Below are 22,680 nucleotides of genomic sequence, written 5' to 3'. Positions count from 1 at the left end.
CACTATCCTTGTACAATTGCATGGACTGCAAGAAGATCAAACCTATCTATTATTAAGGAAATCTGCCCCGAGTATAATCACTGGAAGGACAGATCCTGAAGCTGAGGCTCCAATACTTTGGCCACCTCATGAAAAGAGAAAACTCCCTGGAAAAGACCCTGATGTTGGGAAATATTGAGGGCACAAGAAGGGGACGACAGAGGACGAGGTGGTTGGACAGTGTTCTCAAAGCTACCAACATGAGTTTGACCAAACTGCGGGAGGCAGTGGAAGACAGGAGTGCCTGGCGTGCTCTGGTCCATGGGGTCACGAAGAGTCGGACACAACTAAACGACTAAACAACAATCCTTGTACAATTATGATTAAATGCTTTTTTTTAAAAGCCTGAACCTTAATGTGAGACAGTACAATTTCCAGAGTGCATGGATGTCAGAAAGTAGGAAAACCCACTTTCCTTGTGGAATGTCATAGCTAGTGATTTTGAGGTTTGATTTTTGCCTTATGCTAAATATATTACTGCCTGATTTTTGTTTTATGTCCTGATCCTTCAAGGCTCTGCACCAGGAAATGAAAATATGCTTGTTATTGGGATGGAGTTCTGTGACCAAGTATCTCTATACTCCACTCAATTATTAGTCCTCGATACAATCCACTGAACAAGAGGTGCACTAAGTTACATTGTAATCAAAGTATAATCCTTCCTTCTTTTTTTAGAAAAAAATATTTATGATAATCATTATATGGAAAATTTGGAGTAATGAAATAGCAACAACAACCACACATTCAGGATTACTCATTTATAGAATTTCCAAAACACAACACATCCAGATAAAACGAAACCCACTTAACTACCCCTATAAGATGGGCGAGACATAGAGAAGTGTAGAAAAAAGATCACTCTTAGATCATTCCTAGTATATCATACATCTGCATCACATCCTGTATTGTATTCTGGTATTTTTCCAACACCAGAAAAACAAATTCCACTTCTGTATGAATTGATTTTTGTTGTTGTCTGCCCTCCCTGGCTATTATAATATTAGTAAGTTTGACCTTGGAAGCGAAATCCCAAATCCTTAGGAGCCCATATTCAATAGATGGTGGATTAGCGTCTCCCAGTTTATAACCAATAGACAATTGAGCAGCTGTCAATAAGTGCATGGTTATTCTCTATCATCAGGATGAACGACACCTTTCACATATCCAAAGTGTATGGTTAAATGGTCAGGAGGTAATTTGTATCCAGTGATTTTTGCAATTTCATTTACTATCTGAGCCCAGAAATGTCTGATTTTTTTGGACATGCCCATAATATGTGGCTCAAATTAGTGCAACCCATAACACATCTCTTGCACTTGTCTATCATGTGATTGCATATTTGACTTGGACCTTATGTTCAAGTACAAGTCTGCAGTAGGTTGAAGATGGATAAGGATTTATCTGTGCCCAAGGTCTTTCTATGCACATGAAAGGTCCTTTGCACCCACTTTTGGACAATTCCCCACTCGTCCAGGAGACCCCTGGCCTCCATCTCCTGTTGTTGTCAAGGGTTCCCTGCTTCTAAGAAGAGGCTTGGGAGGGCCACAGGGGAATGAAGAAGAGAAGTCAGTGGGACATTTCCTTATACAAGGTTTCCTTCTGCTTACACTAGCTCTGGATGCAACCCTATTGTTGCAAGCTGTTTTGGGGCTTCATATGTAAACAGGAAGGTGAATGTAAACAAATTTACATAAACAACAATGTATGTGGGGAAACTGAATGAGTCGTCACTAGCAATAGTGATGCTAAACTTAGCTATATCCCAAAGTAAATCTAAAACCCTTTTTTGGGACGATGGTTTTCATGATATAAAATGTACATTGGTCCTGTTGTTTCCTTTAATTTTAATGGCAGGGTTCACAAGCGATTTTGTAGCTTTTCCTCATCACATATACTATCATAAATATGAAAATAATACTGGAATGATGTCTAAGTGCTCTATATTGCTGTAAACAATTTATTAATGCAGTTTGGCCTTCTGCATTGATTTCGTATCATGAATATTATACATTTTAAAGAGCATTGCACATCAAACTGTTTCTTTTCATTAGGCAGTTATATATCTTAACAGATAATAATATATAATCCTACAAAAAGAGTCAAATGCAACAAGAGCATTCTTGAGTAGAAAAAGGTTGTAGCTAGGTTCAATATCTATTTGATCATTTTTTTTTCATAGTGAAACATTAAACTACTTACTGGGGAAAAGGCTTACGGCACCTTAAAAAACTGACAATTTTTTGTGTAGCATAATCGTTCATAAAGTGAAATCCACTCTGATGATGTAGATGCTGTTTCATGGAAGCATTCCCCATGATAAAAAACAGAATGAACTGCAACTGCAAAAGCAGGTGGGGTGGTTAGTTGTGCTGGTGCTGCTTACTGAGAAGTAGAGGGGAAGGTGAGAATTCAGCACAATGCACATGCCAGGCTGGAATGCCAGGCTGGCTCTGCTGGTGTCTTTACACCACACCAGCCTTGCTGCCGCCTCCCCCTTCCATCTACCTCCTGATATGACATGACTAACCAGAGGTCAGGCTGATAATGACCAACGTTATTTAGAAAATACTGGTGTAGTACTGATATGTAGTAAAACATGCTGGAAATGTAAAGAGAAGGATGGTGAATTTTATCATATCTGGTGGACGTGCAAAAAAGTTAAAAGATTTTGGGAAATGATATACAACGAATTGAAAAAGATTCTTAAATACACTTTCCCCAAAAAACCTGAAGCTTTTCTATTAGGACTTTGTTAGCCCAAAAATGAAAAACCCAGGAGTTACCGATGATCTAAGAGTGGCAGACAAAAATGATGGACTATGTGGAATGAGCAAGACTGACTAGCAGGATCCGAAACCAGGGAGAGGCAAAGTTCCAAAAAGATTGGAGTAAATTTGTGGACTATATGGAGAGGAATTGTAGAAGTTTAAAGACACTTGCAGGACTGAAATAAATCCTACGAAATGACTTTAAATAAGGAGTAAAGGAACTGCGAGATAAGAGTGGAAAAGAAAACCAAATGAGGGGAGGGAGGGAAGTCAAAGCTCGGCAGAGCATTGGGAATTCGAGGTATGGGAATAATTCTTAAAAAGAGAAAAATTGTGTGTGTTGTGTTTGTTTTTGAATGTTTTGTTTTGTTTAATGTGTTTAATGTGCTTATTTGGAAAATTTAATAAATTGCTTTTAAAAAAAAGAAAATACTGAGGTTTGCCAGGAAAACCAGTTAGTAAAAAAATATTAAAAATTCCTGATAACTCTTTGGTTGGAAACAAATAACAACAACAACAAAATTTTATTTATATCCCGCCCATCTGGCTGGGTTTCCCCAGCCACTCTGGGCGGCTTACAACATATCTAAAAACAAACAAATAAAGATAATGGTGTGCGTACATCAACGGTGAAATAATATTTGTAACTGTTTCCATTTTTAAGAGAACAAATGTATTAGCATCACAAGTGACATTTTTCTAGTTGCAAAGTTGGAGACAAAATACCGTTATTATCCTTGTGGTGGAACAAAGGATGGAAGGGGGAATGAATCCTGGTACTGTGGCTTGATTATGCCTTTTCCTGCTGTGTACAGATTCAGAGTGACAGAAACTGGAAACCTGCATTATTTAATTATGTTAACAAAGAATGGAATGGTAGTTATTGCCATTTGGACCATCTTTTTGGAGCATTTGCATGGCGTTGCCATATGGCAGTTCTGGTAAGTTGTCAGACAGGGAAGAAACCCCAGCTGCTTATGAATACATTAAGAGGAAGGGATATTCATATTTGCTTGGATATATGTAGAGAAGGTGGAACGAAGTGTAAACTTCTCAGAAGATTTATGCCTGATATATTAGATAGAGACTTTTCTGTTGCCACCTAACAGGGACTCTAATGAGATGACATAAATTTCATTGCCAAGGACTTTTAGTAGACTTTATTTTCAGAAGGGGCTTCATACTTTCCTTAGGAGATTAAAAACGAATAGGTGCAGAATGGAATGCATTGCTAAATCTGGAATTCAAGCGTGTTTTGAGCTAGAATAAGCTCTCTTTGGGGGAAGAGATAAAATGTAGTTCAAAAGGTTCTGACACCTAAGTCCTTTTTCTGAAGATATACAACCATACTTAGAGTTGAGTAGAAGAAAGTCATTCCACCATACAAAGTTTGGGTAGAAAGTGGACTAGATTTGTTTCTCTGTGTCAAATCACTGGTGTGGCTTACAGAAACTGGAATGGACTCCGCAATCATTCTATCCATTTCCCCCCAAACTGCAGGTGCTTCAGCACCAATTTCCCCTTATGCTTATTGGGTCTTAGTCTTTCACCACTCTGCATGTTTCCTGCAAGTGTAGGCAGTTGTTCTTCCTGAAAAACATGTATGTAGCTGAGGCAGGCTCCCCTGACATCTTGGCACCCCAGGGCACTTTCCCAGTTTCCCTCTGTGGTTAGGACAATCTTATGGCTATGTTTCTGAAATAATGATAGTGGTAGTGTGCAAGGCAAGAGACAGTGGAGGGAAGGCCAAAAATTGGAATGGAGAACCCCTTCTTCCCCTGACTCATGTGGCCAGACAGACCCTCAACCTGGTCTTTGCCCCGGAGCAGATTGGTAACCATTGATGTGGTGAGGTCTGGGCTGAATACAGCTACTCCACTCTGGAAGGCAGACCCTCCAAGTGCCCCTATTTTTCAGGGACATCCCTGATTTAGAGAAGCCATCCTGGTTCTGATTTGATCCCGAAATATCCCGCTTTTCTTTAGGAATCTCCCTATTTTCATCAGAAAAATGTTGGAGGGTATGGGAAGGCATGGAGATGGTCTGCTCAGAGGGATTTATGCAATCTGATGATCACTCGTCCTTGCCGTTCACACAGAATTCAGTTGAGAGTCAAATGCGGCCCTCTGGCCAGATTCCCCACCCAGCTTTAGAATAAATAAAGAATGAGCTTCCACAAATTTTACTCTAATAAGATCAATTCTTCTTTTCTTTTCTACTAATGGGTATCCACGGAGGCTACTCCACAGGTTTTCTAATTTTGTTCATTATGTTCTCTAATTTTTCCACAGAGACAAAATCCAGTACCTATTTGATAGACAACTGCTTCACCCAGCTGGCTTTCTCTCCAGCAGTTGCTTTGATTCCGCATCACGTGATCTTCCTCATTACTTCAGATAAAATATTCAGAAACTCCCAGATGCCGAGTCCCACAGTTCACTCAGCTCCCGCCTGAATTTAACAAAAATGTGAGTCTTTCACATCACAAAACAAACGTGAGTTTGTGAATACCGTACATTCCCAATTAGCCAGAAGAAATCATGTACTGGCTCATGGGTCACTGAGCTGTATTTAAAGAGATTAGCATTTTTGGTTTGGGTGCCCTGCCAAGGCAAAGTTCTGCTTTTTTGTTTTACCACAAAGGTTTGTAAGTTCCTTCTTAAGAATTACTGGCCAAAACATCTAAAGCAACATTTTAAAAGGCAGTTCCCTTACAGTGTAAGAAGCCAATAGGTGTTGCATTTGGATTTGAAACGGAGCTCTTATACATCACCAAATGTAAACTGTTCAACAAGCATTGCTAAAGTTTGTGTGTCTGCAAATACTGGTTTTAAAGGGTGTCAGTTGTGTCCCAGTTTACTTGAGGTGCACTGAGAAGGTGAATACTTCAGAACTGCTTTGGGCATTATGGAACGATGAGTTTCTCTTTGTCTCTGTGCCTCTGAGGTAAATGTTTAAATTCATGAAGGAGGAGTATGTCTGAAAACATGTGGTTTCTGACAACAGCAAGGAGCCAGCTATCATTTTGCATCAGGTGTTTGATAACAATCTATAGGAGATGATTTTTTAAATAGGCCTTAAGTGTTTGTAATGGAAAAGAACGGGGAAAAAGTGTGCTACATTTCTGCTGAGAAAACCCCCTGCCTAAGCCGTATTCAGATTTCCACTGTGGGTATAGTTGAGCCCTACTGTATTTCATTGTATTTTTCTGAAAACCTAATAAAAATATATTTTAAAAAATGTTTCACTGAGGTCAATACGCTTCTTTGGCTCAGATTTTTGGCATCCCAGAGTAATATTTTTTGCTGTTAATTATTTTGAAGTTGTACAGTACAACCTCCAGAATAACTCTTATGAAGATGAGGAACGCAAAGCCACTAATGGCCTGTTTCTTTCCCCTTGATTTGACTAGGGTGTGTGTGTGTGTGTGTGTGTGTGTGTGTGTGTGTGTGTGTGTGGCAGATATATGTATTGAAATATTTTACTGGGGCTTCCTTATACTCCTGAGCAAACTACAAGCAGGGCTCCCTTGATATTTATTCCGGTGCTCATGTTGATTGAACAACAAGGCAAGATACTTAGCCTGGGCTGGCACTTCATTCATTCTCTCCAGGCCATCAGTTGATACAGCGGCAAAAATGCCAGGAAAAATCTTCCCATGCTTACATCAACTACACTCAAAGTACTAATGTGTTGTACCTCTACAAATGTCAAATACGTGATATCTGATCAAGGCCAGCCCGGCTTATATATAAGTAAAAGGTGGAATACACATAAATCTGATAACAAAAATGGATAAAAATACATTGGGGGGTGGGGGGGTGGGGTTCCGTTTTCCTGGACAGTCTGTCAAGGACCTGAAAGCAGTTGTCCTAAAACAGAGCATCTCTAGGAAAGATCTGAACCATTAAGTGTCAAAAACTTATCCAAACATGTAAATGAAGGTTGAAACAGAGACCAGAGGCTTTTCTCCTAAAATGACTGAAAGAGCCTTTAAAATCCCTCATGGTCCATAGAATCATAGAATTACAGAGTTGGAAGAGACCACAAGGGCCATCCAGTCCAACCTCCTGCCAAGCAGGAAACACCATCAAAGCATTCCTGACATATGGCCATCAAGCCTTCGCTTAAAAACCTCCAAAGAAGGAGACTCCACCACACTCCTTGGTAGCAAATTCCACTGCCGAACAGCTCTTACTGTCAGGAAGTTCTTCCTAATGTTTAGGTGGAATCTTCTTTCTTGTAGCTTGAATCCATTGCTCCATGTCCGCTTCTCTGGAGCAGCAGAAAACAACCTTTCTCCCTCCTCTATATGACATCCTTTTATATATTTGAACATGGCTATCATATCACCCCTTAACCTTCTCTTCTGCAGGCTAAACATGCCCAGCTCCCTAAGCCGTTCCTCATAAGGCATCGTTTCCAGGCCTTTGACCAATTTGGTTGCCCTCCTGGACACGTTCTAGCTTGTCAGTATCCTCCTTGAACTGTGGTGCCCAGAACTGGACACAGTACTCCAGGTATGATCAGAGCAGAATACAGTGGTACTATTACTTCCCTTGATCTAGATGCTATACTCCTATTCATGCAGACCAGAATTGCATTGGCTTTTTTAGCTGCTGCATCACACTGTTGACTCATGTCAAGTTTGTGGTCTACCAAGACTCCTAGATCCTTTTCACATGTACTGCTCTCAAGCCAGGTGTCACCCATCCTGTATTTGTGCCTTTCAAATTTTTTTGCCCAAGTGTAGTACTTTACATTTCGCCAATTAAAATTCATCTTGTTTGCTTTGGCCCAGTTTGTCTGATCTGTTAAGGTCATTTTGAAGTGTGATCCTGTCCTCTGGGATATTAGCCACCCCTCCCAATTTGGTGTCATCTGCAAACTTGCTCAGGATGCCCTCAAGCCCATCATCCAAGTCATTGATAAATATGTTGAATAAGACTGGGCCCAAGACAGAACCCTGTGGCACCCCACTAGTCACTTCTCTCCAGGATGAAGAGGAGCCGTTGATGAGCACCCTTTGGGTTCGGTCAGTCAGCCAGTTACAAATCCACTGAATTGTAGCATTGTCTAGCCCACATTTTACCAGCTTCTTTACTAGAATATCATGGGGCACCTTGTCAAAGGCCTTGCTGAAATCAAGATAGGCTACATCCACAGCGTTCCCTTCATCTACCAGGTCTGTAATTCTGTCAAAAAATGAGATCAGATTAGTCTGGCATGACCTATTTTTCAGAAACCCATGCTGACTTTTAGTGATCACAGCGTTCCTTTCTAGGTGCTCACAGACCGTTTGCTTAATGATCTGCTCTAGAATCTTTCCTGGTATTGATGTCAGGCTGACTGGGCGGTAATTGTTTGGGTCCTCTCTTTCCCCCTTTTTGAAAAAGGGACAACATTTGCCCTCCTCCAGTCTGCTGGGACCTCGTCTGTTCTCCAGGAATTCTCAAAGATTACTGCCAGTGGTTCAGAAATCACCTCTGCCAGTTCTTTTAATACTCTTGGATGTAATTCATCTGGCCCTGGAGACTTGAATACATCTAAACTAACCAAGTATTCTTGTACTACCTCCTTACTTGTTCTGGGCTGTGTTTCCCCTGCTGAATCATCTGCTCCATATTCTTCAGGTCGGGCATTGTTTTCTTTTTGGGAGAAGACTGAGGCAAAGAAGGCATTGAGGAGTTCTGCCCTTTCTCTGCCCCCTGTTCTCATTTCACCATCTTCTCCTCTAAGTGACCCCACTGTTTCCTTGTTCTTCCTTTTGCTACGAACATACCCATTAAAGCCATTTTTGTTGCTTTTAACCTCTCTAGCAAGCCTGAGTTCATTCTGTGCTTTAGCTTTTCTGACTTTGTCTCTACATGTGCTGGCTATTTGTTTGAATTCCTCTCTGGTGGTTTCCCCCTTTTCCCATTTTTTGTACATATCCCTTTTAAATCTTAACTCAGTTTAAAGTTCTTTAGATAGCCACCCTGGCTTCTTTAGGCACCTTCCATGTTTCCGTCTCATTGGTATTGCCTGAAGTTGTGCTTTTAATATCTCCCTTTTAAAAAACTCACAACCATCATAAACTCCCTTCCCTTTTAGTATTTTTGTCCATGGGATTTCACCCAGCGTTTCCCTAAGTTTTCTGAAGTCGGCTTTCTTAAAGTCTAGAATTTGAGTTTTAGTATGCTTGGTTGCTCCTTTCCACTGTATAATAAACTCCAGAGGAGCATGGTCACTCCCACCTAATGATCCTGCCACTTCTACCCCACTAACCAGATCATCACTATTGGTTAGGATCAGATCTAAAATGGTTGATCCTCTTGTTGCTTCTCCTACTTTCTGGACAATGAAGTTGTCTGCAAGGCCAGTGAGGAATCTGTTCGACCTTATGCTCTTGGCTGAGTTTGACATCCAACAAATATCAGGATAGTTGAAATCCCCCATTACTACTATCTCACGTCCTTTTTAATGCTTGGTCATCTGTTCCAGGAAGGCTTCATCTGTGTCCTCAGTTTGGCTTGGGAATCTATAGTAAACTCCCACAATGAGTCCTTCAGTAGCACCTTAAAGACCAACTAAGTTTTTATTTTGGTATGAGCTTTCGTGTGCATGCACACTTCTTCAGATACAGTGAAATGGAAGTTTCCAGGCACTTATGTAGAGAAGGGGTGGGGAGGGGTGGGGATGGGGAGGGGGGATCACTCAGAAGGGTGGTGGAAATGGGTGATTGACTGACTGATAGCTGTTGATGACCGCAAACGACTGCAAATGGTTTTGCATGAAAAAGCAAGGGTTGAGATGGCTGAAGATCGCACAATGAGATCCCACAATGAGATCACTGTTATTTTTCTCTCCCTTAATTTTGACCCAGATACTCTCAATATGGCTTTGAAGTTTTAAATCCTGGATCTCTTCACAGATCCCTGACGTATAACGCCACTCCTCCTCCTTTCCTGTTTGGTCTTTTTCTCTGAAATAGATTGTATCCCTCTATTACTACATTTCAATCATGAGGCTCACCCCACCAGGTTTCAGTGATGCCTATTATGTTGTATTTAGTTTGCTGTACCAAGAGCTCAAGTTCATCTTGTTTATTTCCCATGCTCTGTGGCATTAGTATACAGACATTGTGCATTAGTATACAGACATCCAGTAGCATCTTAAGGCTCTTCTAGTCGGCATAGGAGAAAAACCCCTGGACTCAGTTTCAACCCTCATTTACACATTTAAATTACTCCATCTGTGAAATTTTGTATCGGGTATGTCCTATAAAATGGCGTGAATTGTTGTGTTTGTTTGCATCTACTGAACATCTATGGGAGTTTAGGAAGCCACCCTGCTTCTGTTGACCTTTTATGCTGAAAAAAGTGTAAGTGAATGAGATGAACTGAACAGATGAAGCTTTTCTTTTTTCACTACATATGTTCATACAAAAGATGGCAACCACTGGACTCATAGGAAATGGAGTGGAATGGAGGGAGTTAAAAGCCACATATTGATTTGAATCAAGTACAACATTCTTAATTTGCAGGCTTGTGGGAGCCTATCTGGCATGAGGCCGAGATGGCAAAATGCAAGGCAACAACCATGTTGGTAAGAAGAAGGAAGTGTGGTCATGAACAGGCTGGAGCTCCAACCCTAGATTGGACAGATAAAGTGAGATGGATCATGGTGAGACAGGGCAGGGCAGGTTCGAGGAAAAGGAAAGGTGAGGTGAAGTGTGTACAATGCAATGCAGGTGAGACAGAGCTGGTGTCGCTACTCAGTGCAGCTGGTTGCTCAGACGGAGAGGCTAGGCTAGATGTTTTATTGGGTGCGATGCCTCTTCACTAGGTTGGGAACCTAGCCTGATTGGCTGGCCATTAGTGATTGGCTGGCCACAGAATATAAGGTGCCAAAGACCAGTTGCTAGAGGCTTGGTTTGAGATCCCTCTCAGATGGGCACAAAATTAGAGTTATTCCAAATGGCCAGTGTCTCCTCCCAGGCACCTCGATACAAGGGCTTAGTAACTACATTGGATGTGGCAAATCTTGTCAACAGAACTTTTCTCTGCATGCCTGCCAAATGACAATAGTCTTGCCAAGCAACTTATTTGGGCACTCATTCCAAAGTGAAAAATACAAAGAGAAGCCCACACATGCACAATATTGTTCTACCTCTGATCCCTGGAGAACAGAATCATGCAGTTTTTTTCTCATGAATAACACAACACTACTTCCTGGCCTTTATATGTCTTGGCAAAAGCGTAGAAGTGCTAAACAAAAGGAATATGTATTGGTTTCCTTTTCATCATAGAAATTAAGAAGCTCATTGATCCCCTGGAACACCAAGTAAAGCAAAAACCAAGTGAATGGGAACCTAGTGTCCATCTCCTGGCCCAAAGAAGAGAAAACAAAATAACCAAGGCTGTGATTTCTTCTTACAATGCATTTTGTGTGTTTAGTGTTGGTGTTCCATTATCTGATTATAAAATCCATAGCTACTGTGCCGGTTAGGACGGCTACACATGTGCATATTTTATAATCACAAAACTATCTAATGAGTATTAAACAAACTCTCTATACAGTATACTCTAACTGTGCATTACAATCTTTAGTCAATTGTTGTCCCAATAGCAATATATTTATGATCAGACATACAAAGGCATACAGATACATATAAAGAACAAAATGTTGTCTGGTAAAAATTCACAAAGCCCACCAACGACCCTTCAGGTTTTTTGGTTTAATTTTAAGTGAAAACCATCTTTTTATTGCACTATGAAGCATGCCACTCCCATTCCACTAGTGAGCAAGGTTAAAAGAGCATTTGTGAAATATTCCTAGAAGAGATGGAGTAATAAAAATTAAGATTGGCTTGGACACAATGTCAAGAATAGGATCATAAAAGTCTTCTATGTTAAACCTCTCATGCATTGTGGCATTTAGAAGGGATGTGTTGGAGCATGGGTCAGGAAGGTTCATTTTGCCTGGGCCAGATCGGCCCCGCAGGGATCCCTCCGGGGGCCAGATCACATGTGCATATGAGTACCTGCAATTTTTTTTGGCATCTGCGCATGCGCAGATGTGGTTTTTGGCACCACAGAAGTGAGTTGTCGCACCGCATTGATTTAGCACAGTGCACGAGCGGGCATCTCGGTTCGGGGACAGCTCATGGGCCGGTCAAACAACCTCCACGGGCTGCTTCCGGCCCATGGGCCTTAGGTTGCTGACCCCTGTTTTGGAGGATAAAGAATAGACAGAATTGAATTGGGGTTCACTTACTTTGTGTTCTACTCAAGATTAGGAAAATAATTTGTCAGGGATTCAAAACTATATTTAGTCATTATACTGAAGTGTGTGGCCTGAGATATATTGCCATTTAGTCTTCATCACGTCACACCAAATTCCATTGTACATCAATGAACACAGAAATGTACTCATGTGAAGAATGTGGGGCTCCTGAAGCTTCATATTGATGTACTCCACCATGCAACCTGCTGTAAGTGACAGGCAGTCTGGGGAGGATGTCATCAAGGGGGAGCAATGCCACCCAGACAAGGATTAAAGTATAAGGAGCCACTGTTTTTATTTAAGAAAGCTGATGTGGGGGGAAACCTCTGCCCATGAAATGCACTTTGTCTCACCTATGCCTCCACCCTCACTTCCTCCGCTGTACTAACTGCTTGGGCAGACAATCTATACATCTCCAAAGTGGCATGGGAGAAATGACAGAGAAGGGAGGCGGCAACCACCTCATTCAGGATAACGTAGAAGCAAAGCTAATGATAACAATAGCAAAAATGAAACTACCTGGCATATTCTATAACTTAGGCATGTTTGGCCCCTAAATCCATGTTTTGAGTGAAATCATTTGGCTTTCATTGTTTTCCACTCAGATTATTATTTATCAAGAAAGCAATTTTTTTTAAAAAAACAAAAGCCCCTACTGTTTATTTCAAGCTAATCTTGTTTTCTCATTTATCTTGTGAATATACCTTATCTTGCGAATATGCTTTGTGAATATACCAGCACAAACTTCAGTTAACGTCAGTTAAAATAGCTTAAATGGATGAGCAACCCTTAAAGGAGGAACTTTCTGATGGTAACAGCTGTTCAACAGTGGAACGGACTCTTTCAGGAGGTAGTAGACTCTCCTTCATTGGAGATTTTAAAGCAGAGGCTGGATGACCAACTGCCATGGACGATCTAGCGGAGATTTCTGCATTGCAGGGTTTGTGTGGAATAGATGACCCTTGGGGTTCCTGTTATCTCTAAGCATTAGCCATTCTCTCTGAGGCTACTGGGACACCTAGAGGACACCAGTTTGGAGAAGGGCGAAAAAGGCACAGAAAAGGAATGTTTGGGTGCAGTGTGGAGCATGGTTTCTCCATAAATCTGCTCCACCATCTTTCCACATTTATTTGTGAATCTCTTAAAATCTGAACAAAAGTACAGATCTAAATAAATATGATTAACTTTTCTCTCAAAATATGCATTTTGAAATGTATTTTGCTATATCCTAGAGGTGAAAATGATGTTGGAATATGCAGGAACTGCAAATGCTTGTGGATAGCTAAGTACCAATTTTTTACAGATCTCAGGTCTCAGTCGCACAGGCCATCACTTGGACCAGATATATGTTGGAATTGGCTGAAACATTCCCCAAATATTCTTAGAGTGGAAGTGAAATTCTCCAACAGTTTCACTCTGAAAACTCTCTTCTGATAAATTTTGTTTTGTTGGATGAAACTCTAGTGCTAGTTCATGTAGAAGGATGAAGAGAGGAAGACTAGAAGGAGGAAAGACCAACCCCGTTTGCTCCCTTCAACAATTTTAGAATAACATTAAACAATACTAAAACCGGATCGACAGATGCACTCAAAATTCAGAAAAGGTGAAGCTGGGGTGGCCATTTCACCGAATATTCTCCAGTAAATGGCTGAACAGTTCTGAAGCTCCAAAAACATTTCTCTCAAAAAATCTATCAGAAAATTGCTTTCTGTGGGGAAAATGGGCCCAAGTTTACTTTTTGTATCACCTTATTAGCAACGACACTGGTGGTTATGGCAACACTCTACAGAGCACCAGATGATCCTTAGACTGGAGCATCTCATCGAATTTAAGAAGCATCTATTAGCTGCTGTTTAAGGAGCACAGAAATGTGAGGGAATTCCAAAGAGATAACCGAAAAAGAAAAAGAAAAAACAGGTTTGGAACACACAACTTATGATGAAAAGCTGCAAGAGCTCACTTTATTTAAATTAGGATGGAGTTACATTATTTTGTTTTAGTTTTTTTAAAAAAAAATGATTAAAAATTAACATTTTCTACAGTATAGTTCACAACATCAATATTAATCTGCCACCTCGTGATGACTTTCTTCACATAAAATTACAGTGAAAATTCACCTTCAGAGAACATAAATGCCTGGGTGAGTGATGTGCTGTTTCAAATATCTAACAGGTTGTCATAAAGGAGACACAAAGCAAGTGTTAATTACAGCTCTCTAAAGCAGGATAAGAAACAACAGATACAAATGGAAGTCGAAAAGATAAGTTCTCTGGGGAAATCTGGATATGGTCTTCTCCTTAGTATTTAAACGGAAAATGGATTAGTACCTCTGGGGAATTTTTCCAGCCTGGGGGTTTTCAGGTTCTGACTGATTCTATAATTTTAAGGTTGTAGCCTGCTACTTTAAAGAAAGGACTGCTTCATACAAAATTCTTGTTCATGGTACCCTAAATATAATTATAGATGATTGCTATAAAAAAAAAATCTCAGCAGCTATTTTTAGCACTTAAAATGGCTTGACCGACCTAATTTGCATGCACATTGCTTGTACTGGAAAACCTGAAAAAATGGGTCGCTTATGAAGATAAACAGATCTGTATTATTTACTTGGTAACAGTCGTTAGTCCTGACAAATACACTAATCACCATGGTTTTACTAACACAGTCATATAGAGGACAATCATTAAATAATTGTTCACTGTTGTACACGATTCCAAGGGGCTAAAAATATCCTTCTAACCAAAGAAACAACTGATCTGACATTCCCTCCCCTCCTCTCATTCCTCTCCCTCTCCCTCCCGCCAAGTAAATGTTGGTTTATTTAAACTGCCCACTGCTTAACTGGCACAGAACTGCCCCTTTGCAAAGCAAATCACATCATAATATGCATACACCATCTCTGTCACAATAGCTTTCGGCACTGTGTGTTTTACACATTTCAAAGCTTGGGATCTAAGAGCACTCTGCAGATCCAAAGAGGAGAAAAGGCAGCCCAAGAGTCAAATATGCTACAAATGACCCCCCCCCTTACACACACACTTGTTATTATCGATATCAACTTCAGAACAGATATTACATAGAGAAGCAGAACAACATGGTACATTAAGAACTGAGGAACACACACAACCACAGCAGTAATTAAATGCCTCCCCCCCCTCATTCCTTAAATACTTTCTACAATCTACAGTACAAGCAAATAAAAGTCATCTTTTTTTTCTTTCTTTCAGCAGCAACAATGAAAACTTAATAGCCTACCATTTTCTTTGCACTCTTCGGGAGGTTTAGCCTTTTTCGCAAGTCGCGGATCCAGCCATGATGTTGTCTTTGTGTTATGGCTGAAAAGAAAGGAGATCACCCTGATCAGACACATGCCGAACGGAACCAAGTTTATTCCTTCCGATACAGTGGGGGAGGGGGGAGGGGGGGAGGTTGATGCAAAATTGCAATCAATATACTTGATTTGCTTACTGGTCTAAGTAGACTTGAAGGAGGTGCAGAGAAATTGTGGAAGGCAACCTCTGAATTTGGCAGCTTAAACTCCCCGTCCTCAAAGCAGCTATTTTTATTAAAATCAACCAGAATGTTGCCAAGTTAGCCTAATTGAAAATGCAAAACTCATCTAGGGCAAAAGGAATGTGCAGCATTCTCCAGCTGAAAGGGGGTGCAACCAACAGTTCTTCCATGCCCATTTGCTGGAGTTTGGGTTTAAAATTTATTTTAGAGCTCTAGGATTCATAAATAGAGGACAATTATTTCCCAGCAGCCATACTTTCAGAATAAGATGCAAACTGAAGCAGTGAAGTCACCATTTTCTAACAGGGTGATTAATGACGCTTTGATTAACCAACTGTTATCTATTCCAAATCTAATTCCGCTCCCATGATAAAAGTACATTTTGCAGAACTGGAAGTAATAATGTGGCTCATTCTACAAAGCCCAGCATAGCCTTTTAGAAAGAAAGAATCTGACTAAGCTGGTAAAATACTGATCACAAAGAGAAGTTTCCCAAATGAATGGATTATTAGAATAGCTAAGGAGCTACATAACAAGATTTTCGAAAAATGCTTATCATGTTGTTGTTGTTTTTACAGCCAAGTGAATCTATAGTGTCATAGCAACATAAGGACCATAAACCAGAAAGGAGAAAGTAATATTAGTTCCATTTTTTAAAGGAATTTAAATTCTTCTTATAAATACTCTCATCTCTCTTCCTCTTTCATGAACACACAGTCAGTCCTTTGTAATGCATGTTTTATTTATTACACACATCCTGGGAGGCTGTTCACTTTGTACTGTTTAGTTTACATATTGCTGAATTATTAAGGTTTTTATTTATGTAGCATTTGCTGACTAATTTAGAAATGCATGTAAGCCCTTTGTCAAAAAGGGTAGTGTTGGTGGAGAAAAGATCTCAATGCCCTGCAAAAATCCACATGCATTGCTCCTACTGATTTATACTCACGACTCAACTGGTGGGACAGTCTGGATGCAAATGGTGGTGCCCTGGGTTTTAACTGTGGCTGCTTTACTTTGAGATAAGTAGTTAATTCTGCAATGTATATGCTGCTTAATGCCGTAACATTTAAGCAATGTACAGTCAGGTTCCCTAAACCTGGAATTAGGAAACTCACTGAAAATGCCTGATGAAATTTTAAAGGTTGTCACCAGGCCTTGAAGAGACCATGGAGAGGCAACACGATGGTCCCTTGCAGACGCCATTCAGAACAAGAGCCAGCTCATCCTCCTCCCAAGCTTGGTGACGGTATCACTGGCGTATGAAATAGGGACATTCTGGGATCAAATCAGAAGCTGGGGTGGCTTTTGTAATTGTGGGGCTGTCCCTGGAAAATAGGGACACTGGGAGGGTATGTATTTTATTTATTTATTGAATTTATATACCGCCCTATACCTGGAGGTCTCTGGGTGGTTGTACCTATAAAAAACCCACAGTGCTGTGTGATTCTCTCTTCTGCCCTCTCCCCTTGGCTGAAGAAAGCAAGCCATTCACTCTGCTGCAAAGAGTATGAGCATTTATAACCCTGTAGCTTCCATTCCTCTGAACTCATAGTACCCACTTGCATTCAACTTCCCAGACTGTGCTTTTTAAAACTTAACCTTCACCAACCCAAAGCTTCAATTACAGCGAACTTTTGAAATAAGAAAACCAAGAATTATTTTCTAAACGTCACCTTCTGCTCACCCACTCATTCAAGGCATTTGTGCCACTCATGCACTCATTCAAGGCGATCCATTCAAGGCATTCATTGAAGGCAAATTATCACTGGCAGAGAGGATGGAGTGGAAGGATACAAGAAGAGTACCCAGAAAGAGATGATTATTTCAGTGCCATTAACTTTTTATTCCCTAGCTGGCTACTGTTCGGTCAGCCAAGAATCCAGCTGACCTTATCACTGGGGCTGGGGGGGGGGAACATCCAGTGAAACCCAACTCTTTATAATCTCCTATAGCTTGTGTACTAAATTCACTAATTAGTTTGGAAGGAATCTCTCTGCTGCTGGAATAGGGAACCTATGGGCCACAGCCAAAGCTCATCCAGCATGATTCATGTGGGGCCCCTGTCATGTTTAAGCAACCCTCGCCCCTCCCAGCCACTGCTCCTCATAACGGACAATTTGGTGGGAATGGCAAGAGTTGCAAAAACCTCTGCAAAATGTAGCCAAAACAAACTCAGTAGAATCTATTCTGCCACCACCTCTCCGTTCTCACGCAAGCACCTTAGGGGGAGAGACAGGAGAAGAAATCCCTCTGCCCATGAAATGAAGTCGTAGGGTGACGAGGGTCCGCAGACCACTCCCTCTCACAGCCTCATGCTGAGCAGTCTTTGGCAAGCTGCAGTTTGCAAAGTTCCATTACTGGGAGCAACTATTCTTATCCAATTTGCCCCCATGGGGTTCCGTTTTTGAACCAATCAAATAACTGTATTAATTAAGACTTGCCAATGACTTTAGGTGTAAAGCATAACTCACAGCTGTCCATAGTTAGGCAACTAAGTGGACCCTGGAATGTCTGAGGGTGACTCCTCATTTCTTCTCAGTCTAATTGATGTACTACAGACCTTCAGGTGGAGAAGGGTCACCTGATCCTTTTTGGCCTATTCCAAATCCCCCCTTTCGCATACCACAGCCCAGCTATCTGAATGTAAATCAGGGCTAATCAGATAACAGATGGGCCTCTTTACAGCTTTGAGGCAATTAACTCACCTTCCACAAACAGACTAAATGGGAGAGAGAGGGTAGAGACTGGTTTAAAGAACCAGTTTGCATTCTTTACACTATGGAGTTTTCCCTTTCTCCCATCATGCCTCACGATAAATGAACCAAAGTTTCTACTCTATGATTCTATAATTCCTACTTCCATGACAGCCCCTCTGTAAAATTAATTATGAGGGGGCCCTTCCAATTCAGATTGATTATACACCCGCAACCAATAACATACTTTCTGATAACATACTTTCCAATCAGAGATGAAACATTATTATGATAGGAGGAAACTGAATTACATTTGAAGTACATGAATTCAGAATGCATAAATTAATAAATTTAACACCTTTTTCAAAGAAAATATACATCTTCAACTAAAAACTATCATAAATGATGCATTTAACAAAACGATTGCAAATAATTTAATATTTTTGGATTTGGTGGGCCCCTTAGAATCCATGGGGACTCATATACTGCACACCCTCTGAACCTCTATGGCAGGCACCCCCAAACTTCGGCCCTCCAGATGTTTTGGACTATAATTCCCATCTTCCCCGACCACTGCTAGCTAGGGATCATGGGAGTTGTAGGCTAAAACATCTGGAGGGCCGCAGTTTGGGGATGCCTGCTCTATGGCCACACACCAGCACATCACATGGCCACTCTGTACAAGGCAAGGATTTCTGACTGTGGCTTCCCAGCCAATTGCGAGTGCCTCGCTTTTTCAGCTGCTTTAGGGTAGAGGTGGTTTGCCAGAGCAGAGGTAGAGAAAGCTGAAAGGGCCACATGGATCTGCCACCACATACAATGAAAGTGTGGTTCTTATTTTTCTTAAGAGGGGATGGCCGAAGGATGGAGGGAAGAGTGAGAGACATGGTGTGGCAGGAAGAGAGAAAAGCCAGCAGTCAGCCCTGGTTCATCCATTATTGGCTCTAAAGGACTGCAGGTCCTTCCTTCCTTAGGTCCTTCCTTTAATATACAGTGTGCATTTGCAAACCTCGCTAAACAGATTTCCCAAAAAGCAATGAAAACTCACTGTCCCACAGCTGCTGCTTAGTAGCAAAATTACATAATTTACTTTCCAATTAATTATTGCTGTATACATGGAAAGGCTGATGACGGAAGCAAGAAGGTATAAATGCGCCAGAGCCTGTTTGCAGAGGGCTTCACAGACCAAACCCCACAGGGTCTACCCCACAAAGAGAAAAAGGGTGCAAGGGCTGGAAGGAAGAACAGACGCTTCACAGAGAATTATGCCATGCCAAAGGTTAGATGGTTGAGCAATCTGACTCCTGGTCAAATAAGAAGAGTACAAAAAAGAGTAGGAGGGGCCACAGAGGAGTTTGCCTCCATTATCTCACTAGTAATGGAAAGTATTATCTCTGAAGTCCCTGCTTAGGCTGTAAGTATATACACTTTAATAAAGCAGCATTTCCCAGCCCCATTGTTTGGGTTGGAGGGACTGAATTAATAAAACAAGTTTATGGCAGGGACTCAGTGTATGTTTTGGACTGGTTAGATGACCCAACTTTGATACTCACAACTTTTAAAAATAATGATAGTCGGTGCCTGACCAGGTGGAGCAGGAACAAGTGCCTTCAGGATACAGAAAACCAAGCCTCAGACATGCTAGAAGGTCTAAAGCAGGGATGCCGGCAAACATGACCAGTGCTCAGGGATGGTGGGAGTTGAACAACATCTGGCACGGGGGGGGGGGCACATGCTCCTTGTACCTTGTTTGAAGCATTTGAATTTTCCTGCGGAATACAAACCCCAATCCAGCTTCCTACCGGTAATTGTGAGGAGACTATATACCCTGTTTCTCCTAAAATAAGACATACCCATAAAATAAGCCATAGCAGGATTTCTAAGCATTTGCGCAATATAAGCCATACCCCGAAAATAAGACATAGTGATAGGCTCAGTTCTGGAGGGCCCCAAGGAAGAGGCAAGGCTGGACGCGTAATAAAAAATAAGACATCTCCTGAAAATAAGCCACTGACAGTGTCTTATTTTAAGGGAAACACGGTATGAAGCAAACCATTTTACGTTCGGTTCCGAATATTCTGTAAGACGCTTACAACCAGGAAGTCAGGGGGTTTCTTAGCACGATCTGCCTGACACACTACAGCTCAGAGACTTCCTTGCCTGCTCACCATGATCCCACTGAACTGTCTTCTAGTCAGAAATAACTACCTTTATAGCCATAGCTTTTTGAACACATAGGGAGCCACTGAGGCTGAAAAGATGCCATCAAGTGTCACAACAAGAAATCGTCTTACCGGCAAGTCCTGAGGGACAGTGATTCTTGACCAACAGGGTTAGTTGTAACTGTGATACAGCTATAATAGGGTAATGACCAGTTAATTATGAACCCACTAATCTAATGGTAATGAACTGGCTGAAAAGCCCTGGGCAATTCACTTTGCTTATGAAATATGGGTAGCATTCAAGACCTCTGCTGTACAGCCTTCACTACCAAGGAGGGTTGAAAATTGCAAGCTGCTAATCATGACAAACATTCCTTCCAAATGTTGTGTTCAAATAATGACTTCAGTTTGGTGCAAAGGGAAGCAAAAGCTTTATTACATACATAATTTACAATGCACCATGAGATTAGACTATTACAATTACGAAAACCAATTCAAAACAAATGCTTGCTTAGATGGCTAATGAGTGGGTCTGCAAATGTAAACAATTACAAACACTCAATATGCATGAGAGAAGAAATCATTTAGAAGTGATGGATACTTCAAGCAATAGCAAAAACAGAACAGAGTTGAGAGAATAAAAGGGAAAAAAGGAGACTGGAACTCTAGGTGAAAGAGGCTAAAAATAACCTCTCTTTTGAGTGACAGAAAATCACCACCTCATAAGAATCAAAGCTTTAGTTAGTGTCCACTGTGGGTATATTTTATGGTTTTTTATGTGGACAGTATGGCTATAAAACACCGAGTAGAGGCAACACTGCCATAGGTTTCTGTTATTCACCCAATATTGATACCGAATAAAATTCAGCTGTTGAGCCATCATTTATTCACAAACTCTTCCCTACAGTTCCCCTTGTTATATTAACCATAGTTCTTCAAGTTTAGACATTACAGGCTGAGGGAGCTGTAGTTAATGTAAAGGTAATATTGTGATCTCTTCCCCTGGTACATAAAGAGAAGAGGGGGAAGGGAATGCACACAACTGTATGAACATAACTTCTTTATGTTACAAGAAACCATAATTTAGTTTGGTAGGTTGGCAGGTATTAAAAAGATCAAATCCCATTTTTGAACAGACACTTCCTGTGTGTTCCTGGGAAACCCACATGAAGATTATTGAAGTTATAATGCATTTATTTCAATAAGACTAATATACATACGGATGAGCACTGGATTGTGGCCAGGTGTATAAATAGAAGCTCCATCCCAACATGAATGGCAAGAAGGCCGATAACAACATGGAACTGCTGAAGGTGTTTTGTAAAGGGGGAAAATATCAGGCTCATTTTGCAGCTACTCTTTTATCATTTTGGGAATGCAAGGCAAATTAAAGTAGCAGCAGATAGCTGCAACTTCAGTTGCTGGTGCTGGGTACTGGGGCAAGTACCCTTTGCCATTGCCCAGCTGCTAGGTCCAAAAGTGCAGCAGGGGACAGTGGGGAGAACAGCAGGTGGGAAAAGATTGTGACGGTGGGAAGGAGAGTAGCAGCAAATTCACTCAAAAAAATAAACATTAAAACAGGCTGGTATTGGTGAGAGCACAAGCATGGTGTTTCAATCTACTATTATTTACATGATATAATATCTGATATCATAATATATGATGGGCTTATTATGATTCTCTTCAAGTCTTTTTCTTAACTCATAAACTAAGAGGCTAGTTAATAGGACCTGAACAGCATGAGATTCTTCTTAACCCTGTGAACTCTGGACAATTCCAAACTATTAAGAAAGCAGCACATATTGTATAGGGCCACACAGGGGCATAGCAAGGTGGTGTGGGAGGTGCGTTCCGCCCCGGGTGTCCCCCGGGTGGGCAGCACTCACCGCGGGGGCTGCAGCGCGCCTGAGCCACACAACTCTCCTGGGAGTGACATGGTGGCTTGAGTGCCTGTTGCCCCCCCCAACTGTAGGGTGGCTAAGTGGGAGGAGGCAGGCAGACTCCTTCGAGACTCTGTGGTGCCCCTGTGGGCGGCTGGCCCCACTCCCAAGCGCAGGGCATGCATGCCACCGTAGTGCCCGATCAGCTTGCTCCGCCGCTGGGTCCACATTCCATAACTTAATGGCAATCAAAAATATACCATGTATTTAAAATAGATATATATTGGGAGTGACTGGGCAGGCTTACTTTACAGTTGGTACTTGCACCAATATAGAGTTGTCATATTTCAAAGAG

The 22,680-nt window shown here is 41.3% G+C and overlaps 1 protein-coding gene across 4 annotated transcripts in view; it reads right to left on the bottom strand.

Moving 5' to 3' along the window:
- Positions 1–22,680, bottom strand: part of MAGI2 (membrane associated guanylate kinase, WW and PDZ domain containing 2) — a 598,953-nt gene that overhangs the window by 214,008 nt on the left and 362,265 nt on the right. For all 4 annotated transcript variants that reach the window (XM_088676955.1, XM_088676957.1, XM_088676954.1 and 1 more), the window contains one exon: positions 15,330–15,409. In XM_088676955.1, the coding sequence (XP_088533081.1) occupies positions 15,330–15,409 (80 nt within the window). The remainder of the gene's footprint in view (positions 1–15,329; positions 15,410–22,680) is intronic.

Source organism: Zootoca vivipara, chromosome 9 (assembly GCF_965207765.1).
Source record: "Zootoca vivipara chromosome 9, rZooViv2.hap1.1, whole genome shotgun sequence".
Taxonomy (NCBI): domain Eukaryota; kingdom Metazoa; phylum Chordata; class Lepidosauria; order Squamata; family Lacertidae; genus Zootoca; species Zootoca vivipara.
This window is presented reverse-complemented; position numbering and strand designations above follow the sequence as displayed.